The sequence below is a fragment of the Oxyura jamaicensis genome, chromosome 7 (assembly GCF_011077185.1).
Source record: "Oxyura jamaicensis isolate SHBP4307 breed ruddy duck chromosome 7, BPBGC_Ojam_1.0, whole genome shotgun sequence".
Lineage (NCBI taxonomy): Eukaryota > Metazoa > Chordata > Aves > Anseriformes > Anatidae > Oxyura > Oxyura jamaicensis.
This window is the reverse complement of record NC_048899.1, coordinates 26,266,504-26,283,210: the sequence shown is the minus strand read 5'-3', so window position 1 is coordinate 26,283,210 and position 16,707 is coordinate 26,266,504. Positions and strand designations below refer to the sequence as shown.

The 16,707-nt window shown below is 50.5% G+C and overlaps 1 protein-coding gene and 1 long non-coding RNA gene across 3 annotated transcripts; both read left to right on the top strand.

Moving 5' to 3' along the window:
* Positions 1 to 4,897: 4,897 nt before the first annotated feature.
* LOC118169608 lies at positions 4,898 to 9,520 on the top strand. Its single transcript, XR_004752192.1, has 3 exons — positions 4,898 to 5,069; positions 6,122 to 6,481; positions 9,436 to 9,520. It is a non-coding gene; the product is annotated as an uncharacterized LOC118169608 (long non-coding RNA).
* Positions 9,521 to 9,882: 362 nt separating this feature from the next.
* Positions 9,883 to 16,384, top strand: INHBB (inhibin subunit beta B). Of its 2 annotated transcripts, XM_035330995.1 has the most exons (3): positions 9,883 to 10,000; positions 11,606 to 12,516; positions 15,075 to 16,384. In XM_035330995.1, the coding sequence occupies exons 2-3, from the start codon at positions 12,114 to 12,116 to the stop codon at positions 15,848 to 15,850; spliced, it is 1,179 nt and encodes a 392-aa protein (XP_035186886.1). In that variant the 5' UTR covers positions 9,883 to 10,000; positions 11,606 to 12,113; the 3' UTR covers positions 15,851 to 16,384. The 2 variants fall into 2 exon arrangements, with proteins under 2 accessions (XP_035186886.1, XP_035186887.1); XM_035330996.1 differs by lacking the exon at positions 9,883 to 10,000 and having other exon boundaries at positions 10,032 to 12,516.
* The last annotated feature ends 323 nt before the right edge of the window (positions 16,385 to 16,707 follow it).

Here is a 16,707-nt window from a genome sequence, read left to right as displayed (position 1 = left end):
TGGGTGCCACAGAGGCCTGAGCTGGAGGTCTGCAGGAGGCGGTAGCCTTGCGCTCAGTTCATGGCTGGTGTTGGAAACCTTTCTGGCCTTTTCAAGGAGCAGAAAGGATAAACACCTGCTTACTACTTCCTTGTTCATGCCTGTAGTAGTTAACAGCAGCAGTCCTGCTACAGGCAAATACTCTGCTTCTATCCATTTACCTCACTTTTCTTCAGCTCTTCCACTTCTGCTGGATGAATGATTTCCATCAGCTGCTATCAATCACTTTTTTTTTTTTTTTTACTTTCAGTCCTTAATACATAGCTGAGTGTTTGCCTTGTCTAAATCCAGCCTTATATCTGTATTCTTTTTTTTGTTCTTTAACAGCTACTGATGAACAAATCAAGCCCTGTAACTTATCTTGTCTAGGTAACAGTGGGATCAGTTCTGCTACAGACTGAATCCTGCAAGTTCGTTTGTGCCCTGCCACTTGGAGAGGGGAAGAGCATCACCTGGCAATGTGATGTCCTTGAACTGGTGAGCTGTGCTCTCCTGTAATGCTTGCTCTTCGGGCAGCTGAGACAGCACGGTGTGTTGCATGGTAACTGTGGGGGAGCTCCATCTACTCTTGTTTTGTGGACTGCTATTAGGGCAACTGCAATAATGTTTTGGTTTGAGGGAATATGCTTCCACTGTTAAGAAAGCAGCCTTACAAAAAGGCTTGGGTGCCACCACGGAGAGCGTTGCGATTCCAATTCTTGGCAGCCACTGGAAACCCCAGATCTTCTCATTCTGTAGCGAAGCTCCCTGGACTGTGCACACCCTCAAAATAGCAGCCACCAAATCCAAAAGGCTGCTTTGCTGCCCAAGTAGGTGATGGGGAATGCTGCCTCTGAAGTCTACCTTGTTCAGGGGCTGAGCATCCCTTGGGCATCACAATTTTGACTCCCTCCTGGCTTTCCTCCAGGAACAGAGCGTGGGTCCGTTCTTGTCAGGGAAAGGCAGGGTGGTTGGCAGCGCTGCCATGTTTTGTATACACACTGCTCCGCACTCAAAAGGCTAGGGCCAAGCACAGGGAATTTCACATGGCTCAATTCCATTCTGCCCCAGGGAGTCTGCATGTCTCCTCTCCCAGAAGAGTGTGCTCATCGGGTTGTGCTCTGTGCCAGGGTGGGGACTGCCTCTGTCCTCTGGAGGCTGTTCTGATGGGGATGAGGTACTTTAGGATGTTTTGGCTGCATGCTGCAGCAGGGGGTCTGGCCTCATGACTCTCAGCATACCTAATGGCAGCACACACCCTTGGGTCTGTACAGGTGCAACTGGAGGCTTGGAGAGCACCCCAGTGCTCCCCTCCCAGCATCACCCCATAGTTTGCTCCTCCTGAGGAGACCTGACTTGTTTTCGTGCTTCCAAGGACTCGCATAAGGCAGAGAAGGGGACTGGGCCCAGCTCTTCTATCGTGAACTGTTGGACTACTGACTAAATGAAGGTATGAACAAAAATAGCTTGCTGCCATTCTCTCCACCCACCTTGAGCTCTTTTAGGAAAAGGGAAGAAAAGAATGATATTTACTGCTGCAGTTTTGGACACCTGATCTGGAAGGTGGGCAGACTGAAAACACCTGCTGCGCTGAGCCCTTTAGGGAAGAAAGTCAGAGATGTTCATTCAGTCATGGTAAGGGGCTTAAGCCTGAGATGGATGCTGCAGGCTTTACAGGTCCAGAGGCTCTGGGCCTGCCACTAAAGCTGGGGCCAGGCACCTAGGCATCTTAGATATATCATGATGGGACTCACTAACACAACAGGTGCCTGATGTTCCTTCACCTTTTGCTATGACATCAGTGATTTTAACATTTTAAGTCATTTAATGGGTGGAGGTATTCAGCATCACCTAAAAGCATGGATTTAAAGCTGCACTAGCAAGAGCAGAACAAAGCAAAGCAGTTTCATCTGTCTCCTTGAGCTTTTTCCTGACCCTGTGTGCACAATGTGGTTTGTACTGGGAGTGTCAGGGAGTGGATGTTCAACAAACATTTCCCCAAAGTGTAAACAGTGTGCGACAGCCTCATTTCTCATGACATTTGTCCAAGTAGTTCATCATCCTCTGGTCAACTTACTTTGTTGCCATCCAGGAAATACAGGTAAATAGTGTACAATCATACTGGTGATATTCAACAAAACAGTGCTTTCCATCATGACTGCATACCACTGGCATCCTTAGTGTCTATTTTGCGGTAGGGGAAATGCTCTGATCCAAGGAACACCTAAGAAGTGAAGCAGAGCCTTTAGAACTGTGGTCAGAGTCATCATATCTAATGTTCACCTTTTATACTATTTTAAGGAGACAATCTCTTTTTTTTTTTTTTTTCTCCTTAGTGTAGAGGTACTCTATTGCCTAAATAAGCGATTATCTTAAAGGTCCCCTGACACTGACAGCTGGAAAGAGCTGTGGCTGTGCAAAGTACTATCTACTGCAAATTCCTTATGCACTCCTAGCACCTCTCATCCTGAAGGACCAGACCTCTTGAACTCTGGACCATGACTACTTTCCCGTTCCCCCCAAAAGGCCACAGTAAATGAGGCAGCCTTAGAGAAGTCCAGCTGTGTGATAGCAGCTGCTGCCTTGTACTCTCCCAAAGGGGAAGCGGGGCCTATTTTGGGGTGTGATGGGGACCCACTAGCTGCAGGCCTTACATTTTTTCTCTCTCGGTGCCCTTCACTGAGCTTGGAGATGTGGCCCTGCAGAACAGGGCCCCAGAGGACACACAGCAATCAAATGCAATCTCTGCTGTAGGGAAAGTTTGTGCACAGTACAGAGCAAGTACTACTCTGTAATAGCCTCTAGCAAAGAGGAGCTGTGGAGAATAGAGCAACTAATTGGGTCTATGTTGGGATGCTTTAGTACCCATGTTGAAATTTGGCCAAGGAAACTAAGCTCGCCCCTTCTACTGTTACACATGGATAAGCCAATAGTTCCAAGGCATCTTTCATGACCAGCAGTGGTGAGGAATTATCATACACAACATCCAAACCTGAATGCACCTGGCTTTGGTATGGGATTTTTTTTAATATTCCTTTTTCAGCTGGAAATTACTGATGTGACCAAAGTCCGATTTCCTTCAGCAGTTTCTCCCTTCCTCCCCCCACCTTTTCGCACTCCCTGAGGTCTGACCATCTGGAAATCCTCCTCCACCTCTTCATCATGTGTGAATTTCCACCTAGGGCTGAAAGTGTCACTGTACTAAAGTGTGATGCATTAACACATTGAGGCAGAAAGCAGAGGGGAGTTGGGGATTATAACACTTCATGACCCACTCTGCAGTCGTTCTATGATTTAATCATCTTTATCAGCTTGTATCCTCTTCTTTGTATCCCTGTATTTTCCCCATATCCTTTATTAAAATATTCCCATAATTAAAACAAACAAACAGTAAAACAACACACAAATAAATTGTGGTACTTTGTCTTCAAATTAGAATCAATTGAAAAAAGGCAGATATCTCAAGGAGAACAAACCTTGTTCACTCAAGCAAGCTGGAGGACCCAAGTTGTCCTTTCACAAGGAAGCTAACTAATTATCTCCATATCTCCTATCACTTATTGCAGACTCGGGCTTCTCTTCTGACAACCCTTATGCACGTGGTCTGAGCAATTGTAATTTATATATAAGTAGAAACAGTAATAATGCTATCTTGTACAGAAATGAAACCAAGCCCTGCAAAGTACATACGGTGTTGGTTTATCCTTTCAGCGCAGCGGAATGCAAAATTCACTGCTTTGGAAGTCAGTTAGCTGCCTAGCCTTCTCCTGACTAAATATTGAGGCTTATTATGCTTCAAATAAATATATATATATATATATTTCTTTTGTGGCTTGGTTGCTGTAATCATCTTGGATGTAATAATGTTACTAGCCTCAGGGCTATATTTATTAAGATTTTAATTTAAAATCTTTCTGTCCTTCAGCATTTAAACAGAGGAAAACCCCATCTGGAGTAGCCAAAAAAAAAAAAAAAAAAAAAAAGGCTCATCCTCCTCTTTTTCATGCGTTCCTCTCCCCTAGGCTCTCTCTCTCATCTTTTAAGCAAAAAACCCCTAAAACAATACACTTTCCTGTTGTTTCTCTGCACCCTCCTAATGTTTCAGTACCTGCGTAAGTCTGGTGGGCCCAATGTTTGCTTAATGTGGTCCATGTGCTCCTCTTCTTGCTGTCTGCAGAGCAGTGGTTTGTATAATAGCATATTTCACAGTAACATTTCAACATACTATGATTTATTTTCAATAATGTTGCTGTAAGGACTTAAACCACAACAATAAATGTTAGGGGGTGAGATTTGCTCAGAAATGGCAAAGGGCTGTGGAGAAGTGTAAGGGTTTTTCTTTACTAATAAGGTGCCCCACAGCTGCGAAGGCAGTGGTGGATGAGACAGCAGTATGGGACCTGCCTGTGAGTGGGAACTGAAAAGTTCCCTCATCCTTAAAACATCTTTGAGGGGGCATCGCAGGGGTCTCAGCAGAAAGGATAGCCGAAGTCACCAGGTATGTGCTTTTGCGGCATTCTGGAAGAATCATAGAATTATCAAAGTTATAAAAGTCTAACCATCAACCCAGCCTACTGAGTCCCATTCCCAAACTATGTCCCTTAGCACCACAAAATGGCAGATGTTAGCACCCAGGTTGTGGAGTGTACCATCCATTTTGTTTTAGTCACGTGGCAGGCTCAAGCTATTCCCTCATGAGGGGGCAGGCAGTGCTGACTGAAAAATCATAAATACTGTGTGGGCAGGGCAGAAGGTAGTTGGGAGCTTTCTGTTAATAAGCCCCCTCATGGTTTGATAGCACTGAAACATCAGTGGGAACAGAGGAGCTTGTGTGTGGCTCGTGTGAGCATGGCTCACGTACTGGGCAAGATGGCCTAAGCATGCTGGAGGCCTGCGGTGGCCAAACGCGCCAGGCAGACGGCTGCAAGTCGCACGGGCCCGCGCTTCAGCTGCATTGAATCGACAGAGCTCCTCGATGTGGTAAGGTGCTCCTGCTCAGCCTCGGGGGAAGATGCTCCTTCCTCGGACTGGTGGACGAGGATGCAGTTGGGGTAAGCCATGCCATCACAGAAACCTTCCTTGGGTTCCTGCTTTGCCCCCAGCTCTAGCAGTGACTGCATAATCGTAGTACAATAATATTTAAAAGCTAATTCCAACTGTTCTTGTGCAAATAAGACACACGGTATAGTAGTTCTGGTTTTCCGTAACAAAAGACTCACAGAAAATAAGCTTGGGCAATTTAAGTATGAATAGACTGAAAATGACTTTTGCCAGGCAGTACCAAGGCCATGCTGTTAATGTCAGCCTCTGTGAATAGGACGAATTTCTGTATGCTACTTTTCTCTGCTTGGTTTCAAAGCAACTCACAAAGGTTGAATGTTGTTATACTTGACATACAGCTGGTGAAAAGGGGGTACAGAGAAAAAAATTCAGGCCTGAGCACGTGTCTTCTGGCTGCAGCCTGGCCTACATGTAGACGCTTCCTTTAAATTGTGTTGCTTGCTTGCAGAAAAGAGAGAGTTGCTTATGTCTGGGTGCTCATCAGGTGCTACCAATTGTCCATCAGGAGATGGCTGGAGCTTCTGTATCCCATACCACACACATATCCCCCCCCCCCCAGCATTTCAAAGGTGCCAGATGTTTTTTTGCTTCTGAGCACTATTTAAATTTGGAGGGAGACCTCTCCATCTCGTCCCCACTCCTTGATAATCACTGATTTTCTCAGGGCAGCTAAAGTTAACATTGCTCCATCCTAGTGTTTCTTTTCCCGATCTGCTAGATGAATCACAGCTGGATATATGGAAGAAATACACCAGTTGACTTTGAAATGCATTGTGTTAGTGTGTAGCACTCAAATTACGAGAAGTCAAATTTTAACTGTTTTGTTTACCACTTAAATGCAGATTTTATTTTCACTCACTTTGCTACTTTGCAAGGCTTTTGGTGTGAACTAATGCAAACATGAAAATCATGTTCTTTAACAGTATGTTAAAAGTGCTTATATGTTAAAAGTGCTCACCACAAAGCAGACACTTCTTTGTTGGGCAACCAGCACAGCTTTTTCATGTTGTCTGTGTGTCCTCACCCGCCCCAACCTATTTAGGTCAATACAAGCAACTTCAGAGGAAGTCACTGCTTGATTATAAGACTACGTCTTTGGACTGCAGAGGACAGAGTGTGCGAGGAAAACGAGCACTTCTGGGCCATCCACAAGCAGCGGACACCCTCTGAATATCGTATGGGGTATCTACCCAACGGTGTTTGGTTCCTTTACTTTGGAAATTGAAGCACATCCCTTTACCGAAAGGGACTGCGTTGTTCGGAGACCTGGCTGGGACAAGCCACCCGCATGCGCTTTGTGTCACGCAGAGAGCCCAGGAGGGTGGGTCCAAACCTTCCTGGAGCACAAAGGGGCTGAGAAGAGGACGGATCGACCGGCATGCTGCCTGTGCGGCACCACCAGGTAATGGAGCCCAGAGCGGGACTGCAGTTGCCCGAGAACAGGGGCAGCGGGAATGGGTGGCTGTGACTGTCGGTGTGCCCCTGAAATCCAGTCCTTCTGCCTGCCCCCATGTCCTGCTGCCTGACACCTGTTCAAGGAGCTGGAACTCATTAGGTGCTCTTCCAGACCTGTTGAGGGCTCTGTTTTAAACCAGCTCATTGTTTCTCTGTGACTCATCTTCCAGATTCTCACTATACCTGCCTTAGAAAAGGATTCCCAGGTGGCCAGGTCCTTTGCTTCTGCCTGCTATACCCTCTTTTCCAGCTGCTGTTCGGTATAGGAGCCTTTCCTATGAAGAACAAAGCTCTGTTAACAGACAGTTTTCTCTTAAAGAGGCACTGGCGGAGCAAAGAAGCCAAATGAACCTCTTGCTGTTTTTTTGCCATGAGTTAGGTTTGCCTCTGCAAGTTCAGAAAACATACATTTTTTTTTTTTTTTTTCCAGAATGTCATTTACATACTTGATTTCCAATAGGACTTTTCCTTTACAGAGCTAAGGTGCTTCTGAAACTTTCACTGTTTTTTTTTTTTTTTTTTTTTTTTATTTTATTTTTTTTGAAGTTGTTTTAAAAGTATTTATGGGTACTGAGGAATCAGCCTGATTACAGATACATAATTTCATCTGAAGCAAAAGAAGGGCATGAATAAAAATTCCAGACTGAGCACAGCACCCGCAGCCCATCCCTGTAACCATATTTCTTGGCCATATTATGGCCACTTGTAAAAAGCTCTTTCAGATACAGGGCAGAAGTGCATGTTTCCAGTTCTATCCTTGAAACTTCTGTGGGATAGCAATGCTCTTCTGAAGTGCCATTTAAAACAGATTGCCTTCTACTACGTGCAAAAATCCTCTGTGTAGATGCAGCTATATGAGCAAAAAAAAAAAAAAAAAAGTGCTTTTGCCGGTATAGCCTATTTTATTTGGGAAATGCTTGCAGAAAAAGATGCTTGTGCTAGTGAAACTTGTATTTGCTGGTATCAAAGGAGAAGCATTTGTAGCACAAACCAGGCCTCTTATATATAAAGCTTTAGTCACTTCAGCCATCAGTACAGTAAAAGAAAATCCTTCCTCAAAGGGATTAGTAAGGTTACCTAACAGATATTATTACTGGTTTAAGAGCATAAAAGGTGCTTGAACAATATGTGTGGGGCCAGATCCTCAGCTAGTGTAAACTGTGACAGTCCCACTGAGGGTGTTATGAAAATACAACCCAGGGAGGGAGCTGCCTCGTGCCATTGCTGTCTCCTCCGCTTTAGAGCATCCTCCAGACTCGGGACGCGCAGGGCTGCACCGCCTGGCCTCTGGGACAGCGTGACTTGTGCACCGGCTGCCTTCTGGCACATAGCTGGGCTGCAGAGAGAGACTTGTAGCAGTCCGATGCCTCAGAAGCACGCTGGCTTACACTGGCTGAGGAACTGAGTTCATCATGATCTCATTATACCAGTAGCTTTAATAAGCATCAGGTTCCAGCCGTGAGACTTGATGTTTCTGCAGAAAATGCCCTCCAAACCTGCACTTCTCACAGCGGGGCTTCCTGGCAAAACGTGCGCTTGCCCATTAAGCACAAATCCCGGCCATTTCCTTCCCAGTTCTCCCTCGCGTTTAATGTATGGAAAAGCATGACCCTGAATCAGATGAACAGCAGCCGGTTTGAGAAGGTGTGTGTGAAAACGAGTCCTCACACAGATGAGCTCAGAACAAACAGAGAACGGGGGGAGGTGCGGGGGGAGCGTGAAGCTACCATTTCCCTGCTGGTTCATCTGCTCGGGGTAAGCAACAAGTTTATGCCCAGGGGAAAGAACTGAAAGCTGAGGAGATCTTAAAATTAACAGAGCTTTATGACTCAATCAATAAGCCGTGCTCCCTGAGCAAGATGAGAAATCAAACGGCACGTTTCTTGCTGCTAGCCCTGTTTGCCCTCCCTGTAGGCTCTCCTGCCCGAAAGCATCTGAGGTTTGATTGCGTCTCCAGGAGGAAGCCAGAGCAGGTCCACTGCGAGAGCTGCCTCCAGAGTTCTGGTGGACACACTTTAAATAACAATGGGGTTTATTAGTGTGTTCGTTTGTTAGTAATTGCTGGAGAAGATAAGTCTTCCCAGTGTTTGAATATGCAAAATGTCTTTGGCTAACCAAAAGAGAAGAGGAGGAAAAAAAGCCAAAACACGCCACTGCAGCGGGGAGCAGGGACAAGTCAAAAGTGCTGCATTTAAAAAAGAAAATCTCTACCTCGTGTTACGACAACAAATACCTTCCCAGTTTTGTTCCCCCCCGTGGAAGGCATGGTATTTTCTTCCTCTTTGGCATTTCATTCTTACTGGGCCAATGAGACAGCTGTTTCCAAAGGGAGAGGGGCTGTGTTTACACCTATTTCTTGTGTGATGGTGACCTCTATGAACCAGTCATCACTGCTCTGCCTGTTGTTTTCTTGTTAGCTCTTTGCTGTCAAATTAATTACTGTGAAGTACTAAGCTTGTTGCATTCACGTGCTCTTATTAGCTTACAGGATGTCAGAGTGATTGGATTTTTAGCATTATTTCTTTTTTTACATTCCAGGCTTTCCATTCAAAACCTGCTAATGGGAGGGAGGAAATACAGTATCTAATTCTGATCTCCCGTCAGGGTAGCTCCAGTGATACTGAGGGTTTAGCTTTGATTCACGGTACTGTGTGTGCAGCCAGTGTTTATTGTAGCATCGCAGAACACAATCAGAGAATGGCCTGGGTTGGAAGGGATCTTAAAGATCATCTCCTTTTATATTAAACCCAACATGAACAATCGGACCGGGCTTGCAGTGCGAGTTTGCAGTACAGCATCAAGTGTTATAAAAAAAAGTCTCTACTTTTGCAGGGCAGAACAAGAAAAAATGTTCATGCTAACATGAGAATAGCATTTCTCCCTTTAATTCCTAAACCACAGGAACAATCCAATCCTCCAGCTGACCCCTTTACGTTCTCGCATTGCTGCTATTAGTGACAGCTAACAGAGCTCACACGTGCACGCAGTCTAGACATGTGTAAGAAGTTTTATTTTCCTTTTAAAAACTAAAACACTCAAAAGGTGTTTGTTTATTTATTTATTTATTTATTTATTTTCTTTGCACATCCCGCACCTACCCCTTGAAAACTAGCATTCAGCTCGCTGAAAAGGCAGCAGGTTCTGGGCTTTGCTTTCATTCCTGAAGTTACATTTTCCTTCGTGGGTTAAAAAAACAAAAAAAACAAACAAAAAAAAACAAGCTGCGATTAGAAGAGCCGGCAGCCCCTTGAGCTGTCAGAGCCCCCACCCCAGCTCTGCAACCACATCCCAGCCCCCGGCGCGCACCTCCCTCTGCCTCCCCCTCGGCGGCACCCTGCCCCTGAGCAGCAGCAGCAGCAGCAGCACCCCTGGGCCCGGGGCTCGGCTGCTCGCCCCCCGGCTCCCGCTTCCCGTGGCGGCCCGGAGGGGGCGCCCTGTGCCCAGCCTTCCCCCGGGGGGGGCGCGCGGGGGGGGGGGGGGGGGGGGGGGGGGCGCTTCCCGAGCCCGTTTTGCCCCGGGATGGGGGGAGCGGAGGAGGATTCCCGTAGCCTCTGGGCATCTGAGGCTACTGGCTGCTGGGCATCTCCCCTAGCCCGTCGGGGGGCGAGGATATCGGGGAGATACCCGGGGTTGCTCACCCAGCTCCGGGTTCCCGTTATCTGCCGCTGCCGCCCCGAGACCCCCGCTTTGCCCCCTCCCCAGGAAAATCGGCAGCCCCGGCAGCTCTCACCCGGCCCATTCAAACAAACAAACAGAAACCCGCCCCGTCGCGAAGCCAACCCGACGGGAAACTTTCTAATGACTTCTTCTTTCAAGTGCTTAAAAGGGAAGGAGCACCCCGGGGGAGGGGGCATCCATCTCCCGGCCCGGGGAGGGGCGGGGGGGATGCCGGGGATGCCGCTGCTCGGTGTCCGTCCGTCCGTCCTGCCGGGCCGGTGTGCGGGGTGGGTGTGTTTGCGGGAACCGGGAGGGAGGGAGGGGACGGGGGGAGTTAAAGAAGCAGCGCAGTTAATATTTCCAACACCAGGAAGTTACTGTAATAGCCCAGGGGGCAAAAGACTTAACTTAATCTCCTAAATAGTGAGGAACCCATGGCGTCTCTGTTATAGGTTGGAGTTCCCACGTGGTTTTAACTCCTGTATAAAAGTTTCAGTAGAAAGTGCCACAATGTCGTGATTTTGCAGGGGGGGAAAATTAGCAGGAGGAGATCAGAGGAAGATAAGCGAGGAGCGAGCCGCTTCCCCGAGACCTTCCACTGCGGATCCGCGAGGGAACATCAGACGCGTTAAAAAAACCAAAACAAACCCAAACACGGCGTTCAAGCCAGCACAAGGCGAGCGAAAGATCAAAAAGACGCGGAGAGAGAGAGAAAGAGGCAGAGAGGGAGACAGATTAACTGGAGCGGCAGCGGCAGCAGCAACAACAACAACAAAAATCACACTTAAAATCATAATAACAATAACAACAATAATAAACCCCAAACCACCGGCAAGGGAGATCTCGTTTAAAAAGAGCGAGCGAGGGAGCGAGCAGAAGAGCCGGTCTGACCGAGTGGATCCGTGCAGCCGCTCCTGGGATCGCCGGGATCCAGCCGATCGAGTCCCCGGTGCGGGGCCGCGCCGGGCACCGCCGCAGCATCCTCGGCGCTGAGCCTCGAAGGAAGCCTCCCCGCCGCTCCGGAGTGGGGCTCGGGGGGCCAGCCTCGCCGCCGGGGGGGCTGCCGGCATCGGCCCCGCTCCCCGCAGCCCCCGGCTCCGCTCCGGGCCAGCTCGGGAGGGGAGCGGTGCGGAGCCGAGCCGAGCCGCCCGGGGACCCGCACCCACGGCCTGCGGCTCGTCGTCTTGCGGGGGCGGAGTGGGCGGGGGGGTACAAGTGGCACTTCTCCCCCCCCCTCACCCCCCCCTCCTTCCAGGCTATAAATTGGATTGTATATAAATCTGCTTCGTTTATCTCCCTGACCCCCCTCCATGACGCCGGACTAAAGAGCTCCTCTCCGCGGCCCGCCCGGACCTGCCGAAGCGAGCGATGGACCAGGCGCGGCGCCGCCCGGGGATGCCCCTCTGAAGCGGCGCGGGGCCCCGGGGCAGCGCGGCGCCGCCTTCCCCAGCTCCCCGGCTCCCCTCGCACCCCCGGCCCGCTCCCCCTCTCCCCCCCCACCCCGGGCTCCGCAGCCACCCCCTCACCTGCTGCCGCCCCCTCCCCCGTCGGAGAGCCGGGCTCTCGGTGCACCGCCAGCCTCTCCCCCCCCTTCCCTCCTTCCATCCCTCCCTCCCCAACTTCGCCCTCGGTGCCTGCGTGTGCAGCCTCCCCCCCCGGCGGCACACGCCGCCGTTCCCCGGGCGCCCCCTCCTTCCCTCCTTCCCTCCTTCCCTCCCTCCCTCCTTCCTTTCCTTCGCCGGCCCCGGCCCCGTCCGCCCCCCCCCCCCCCCCCCGCGCGGAGCGGTTGCGGCCCCCCACTCGGCTGCCACCGCCCCCTCCGCGCCGCGGAGCGCTCGGAGCTCGGCGCGGCGCTGCCTGCACACGGGCTCCCTGCGGCGCTCCGGGTGGCGGCCCCCAGCTCGGCCCCCCGCTCCTCCGCCATGGACGGGGCGGCTCGCCGGGGGGTGCTGGGCGCGCTGCTGGCCTGCGGGCTGCTCCTGCTGGGCGCCTCGGGCACCCCGACCCCGCCGGCCCCCGCCGGCGGCTCCCCGCAGGACACATGCACCTCCTGCGGCTTCCGGCGGCCCGAGGAGCCGGGCAAGGTGGACGGGGATTTCCTGGAGGCGGTCAAGAGGCACATCCTGAGCCGGCTGCAGATGCGGGACCGGCCCAACATCACGCACGCCGTGCCCAAGGCGGCCATGGTCACGGCGCTGCGCAAGCTGCACGCCGGCAAGGTGCGGGAGGACGGCCGCGTGGAGATCCCCAGCCTGGACGGGCAGGCGAGCGCCGGGCCGCCGGCCCACGACCCCGTCTCCGAGATCATCAGCTTCGCCGAGACAGGTGGGCGCCGCCCGGCTCTCTGCCCTGCCGCTCCCGCCTGGCCCCTGCCCGTCTGTCCCCTGCCCGTCTGTCCCCCTGCGTGACCCCCTGCATGTCCCCCTGCCTGACCCCCCGCCTGAGCCTCTGCCTGTCCCCCTGACTGCTTGTCCCCATGCCTGAGCCCCTTCCTGTTCCCCTGCCCTCCTGTCCCCCTGCCTGTTCCCCCACTTGTCCCCCTGCCCGCTTGTCCCCCTGCCTGCCACAGGCACCTGCCCACCCGGCTCATCCTCCTGCCCCCACTCATCCTCCCTCCCCGCACACCTCACCCCTGCCCTCTGCTCCGTCCTGTCCTTCCCCTGTGTGCCCCATGCCCCAGCTCCTCTCCAGGTTGCGCCCTGCGTCCCCCATCCCTCCGTGTCCCCGGGTCCCCCTCCGGTGTCCTTCCAGCTGCTTGCCGCTGTCCCCGTCCCTCCCTCCTCCGCCTGTCCCGCTCCGTTCTCTTGCATCCCTCGCCTCCTCTGCCTGCCCTGCACATTCAGCTGCTTCGCTGCGTGCATCCGTCTGTTGAGACTTGCATCTGCCTGTCCGCCCTTTTCCGTTCGTTTCCCATTTATTTAGCGTTCATTCATGGTGTTGGCCTTGTCTGTCCGCTGCGCGCAGCCTGCTGCCGGCGGTGTCTGCCTGCTCCCTGTCCGTCGGGCCGCGCTAACTGTGCCATCCATCCCCTCGGTACCAGCCAGCTCGGTCCTGCGCAGCCATCGCGGTTACACGTCCCCGAATCCCTCTGGCGTAGCTTTCCAGCGGTTTTTCCAGGCAGCCGCTGTGCCTGCGAACTTTGCGCATCTGGCCCTAACACCAGCGCTCTGCAAATTAGCTGTCTCCTGCCTATCTGCCCATCTCTCCTTTCCCTCATCGCTCTTTCACTCACTTCATTTTTCTCCCTCTCTATCTTCCCGTGGCATCTATATATCATTTGTCCACAAAATAAATCTCTTTCTAGCCTGTGTGCTGCCTACTCATCTTCTTTATCTACCCTCCCACTTACCAAAGGCATATACATTTACAGTATCTATGGGATCTGTTGCATTATACATCTGCTTGTTATATTCACATACAAAATTTATGGGCACACACAATTCCGTACAACACGAGCGATGTGGATCGGTGCAGCAACACCGTACTGTTCTTTTTCTGTCACTGTCACCACAGTTTATGGAGAAGTTGTGTATTTGCTAGCGTACGGAAGGTTTTCTCAGCGTACATTTGCGGTGTTATTATTTTCTGTCAGGCTGTTGATGGGAGATCTGGGGTGGGCTTGTGCTTCCATTTGGTTCTCAGTTAACCACTGGCTTTTGTAACACTTCCGAAATTGAGTCGGTGTAAAACACAGACAAGCGCAGTGAAATTTTTTTGTCCCTGAAATCTTACAAGGTGCCGAATGGGCCCTGCAGGCACATTAGGAAGGCACCTAGGGTAACAGATGAAGACACCGACTATGCAAAAAATCCCATTCAGAGAATGAAAAATATTAAAGATTCATAGGAAAAGAAAAGGAAGAAAAATCTACATTTGGCTCTGTACAGAAGGAAGTCAAACAGATAAGGATGGATGAGAAAACGCCTTTCCAGCAATAATTTTAAATAGCGATGGGGAGGCTCCGACTCAAGGACCAGAATTACAGTCCCCGCTGTAAAGGCCAGCTTGCACATTTATCACCTACGCCAAATTGGGGTAGGACTTACAGTACGGGCTTGCGGCAGGGACGCTGGTATTTCTGACACAATTTATGCAGCAGGCTCTCGTGTTTACAAATAATGGGTTATGTCAGACATTTGGTGACATTTGGTTTTCTGCGATAATTTCGCTCCTTTAATTGTGGTGTTATTGAGAAGTGTACTGAGAGCAGTCAGTAATGGCGATGCAGTGAGAGCAACTGCTTCGTTTGGTCGCCTTGGTGTGAGTTTATCGTTACGGGGGAAAAGCAGAGATGGGAATGATTAATGGCAGATATTGTACCCGACTAAGAGGGGGGTTAGTTTAATCTGCTGGACAAGCAGGCACACTGCTGAAATATTTTTCCCCCCCATCTCGTGAATCTGCTCTGCCAAACTGCGATGAGAATATGTGAAAATTGAAACAAAATCCCCGGTTTGGCACTGACATTTCAGTGGTTACTGAAAAAGACTCTCCCTGTGAGAATCGGCCGACGGCTGAAAGTTAAAACTATTCTTAAACGAGTGAGATAGGGCAGCGCAAGCGCCAGTCTTTTCAAGGTACTGTTGCGGCGTCCTTGCAGCTATCTGGCTGGAAAAATCCAGTATTCTGGAGAGCCCGGACCGGTGGCTGCGGATCTGACGCGTTCGGCTATAGCCCGGGTACGAACGTTGCTGCGGGAAGTCCCTTTGCAATTAATTTCGATTACGAATTCGGGATATCTGATTCAGTGCATGCCTTCTGGCTGATGCAGCCTCGTCGCTCTTTCGATCAGCTGTCTTCTGGCGTTGCCGCTGAATCCAGAATCGCACAAAAGATACATTTTCTTTTTGACTTAATCTTGCTGATCTCTCCTTATCTTGCAGACGATCTGGCCTCATCTAGAGTCCGCCTCTATTTCTTCATCTCGAATGAAGGGAACCAGAACTTGTTTGTCGTTCAAGCCAGCCTGTGGCTTTACTTGAAGCTGCTTCCATATGTCTTAGAGAAAGGCAGCAGGCGAAAAGTAAGAGTCAAAGTCTATTTCCAAGACCCGGACACTAGCAACAAGTGGAATGTGGTTGAAAAGAAAGTCGATCTCAAAAGAAGTGGTTGGCACACTTTTCCCATGACAGAGGCGATCCAGGCTCTGTTTGAGAGAGGAGAAAGGAGACTGAACTTGGATGTTCAATGTGAGGGCTGTGAAGAGTATTCAGTGCTGCCAATTTATGTGGACCCCGGGGAGGAATCCCACCGGCCTTTTTTAGTGGTGCAAGCCCGCCTCGCCGATAACAAACACAGGATCCGGAAAAGAGGCCTGGAGTGCGATGGCAGGACCAATCTATGTTGCAGGCAACAGTTTTACATTGACTTTAGACTCATTGGGTGGAATGACTGGATCATAGCACCATCAGGTTACTATGGGAATTACTGTGAAGGGAGCTGCCCGGCCTACTTGGCCGGCGTCCCGGGGTCGGCTTCCTCCTTTCACACCGCCGTCGTGAATCAGTACCGAATGCGGGGGCTGAACCCGGGCACCGTGAACTCCTGTTGCATTCCAACCAAACTTAGCACAATGTCAATGCTGTACTTTGATGATGAATACAACATTGTGAAAAGGGACGTTCCCAATATGATTGTGGAAGAATGTGGTTGTGCTTGATTTGAGGTGTGTGTTTTTGGGGGGGAGAGAGAGAGAGAACATTCCCATATGAGATGGTGTTGGAGGAAGTTTCACTGTGTATCCAGGCATCAGTGTTGAAAAGTCACTGTGGAAAAGTTTGACAAAAAAAAAATCATTTCACTTTGGTGTCAGGACAGTGGCAGTTTGTGGATCTTGGACACTTATATATCCTACCACTTATAAGTTAATGCTATGAAATATCTTAAAGACACACACACACACACACACCGTGCGCACGCACACAGACACGCGCTCGTACACACACACAGACACCCACACACACAGACACAGACACAAGGCAGCTTGGAAAAGGGACATGAGCACAGGAAGTCAGTGACCAGTGACAACGTACCTAAATGCCTGCCAGTACGAGTGAACGGCTGCGCAGCTGTTTCCCCGCCTGCCGGCGAAGTCAGACCGAAACGAGCTCCCTTTGCTCAGGCAAAAGCACAGACTGCGAGAACACGACGTATTCTTGCACGCAGGTGTCAAAATGACCAAACTTAGAAAAAAAGAGAAAAAAAAAGTCGACTGTCACCTCTTAGGTCTAGCGAGAAGCTGCAGGACACCTGCCTTTGTAGGTGATCACTTCCTCTTAATTTAAATGTATCTAAATAAAAGCATCACAGAAACCCGTATCTCCCTACAGCACTTCCAGTAAGGAATCACGTGGTGACATCCGAGAGAGAGAAGGAGACAGACGCGTAGGCAACGGCTGTATTTCTGACATCGGGCTGTTGCGAAGTCACAAGCTGGGCTGGCATTGTCCGATGCTTTAACTGACCACTAGCATCCCGTGGATGGCTGTACCTGTGGTGTCTCGGAGGAGGGGATTT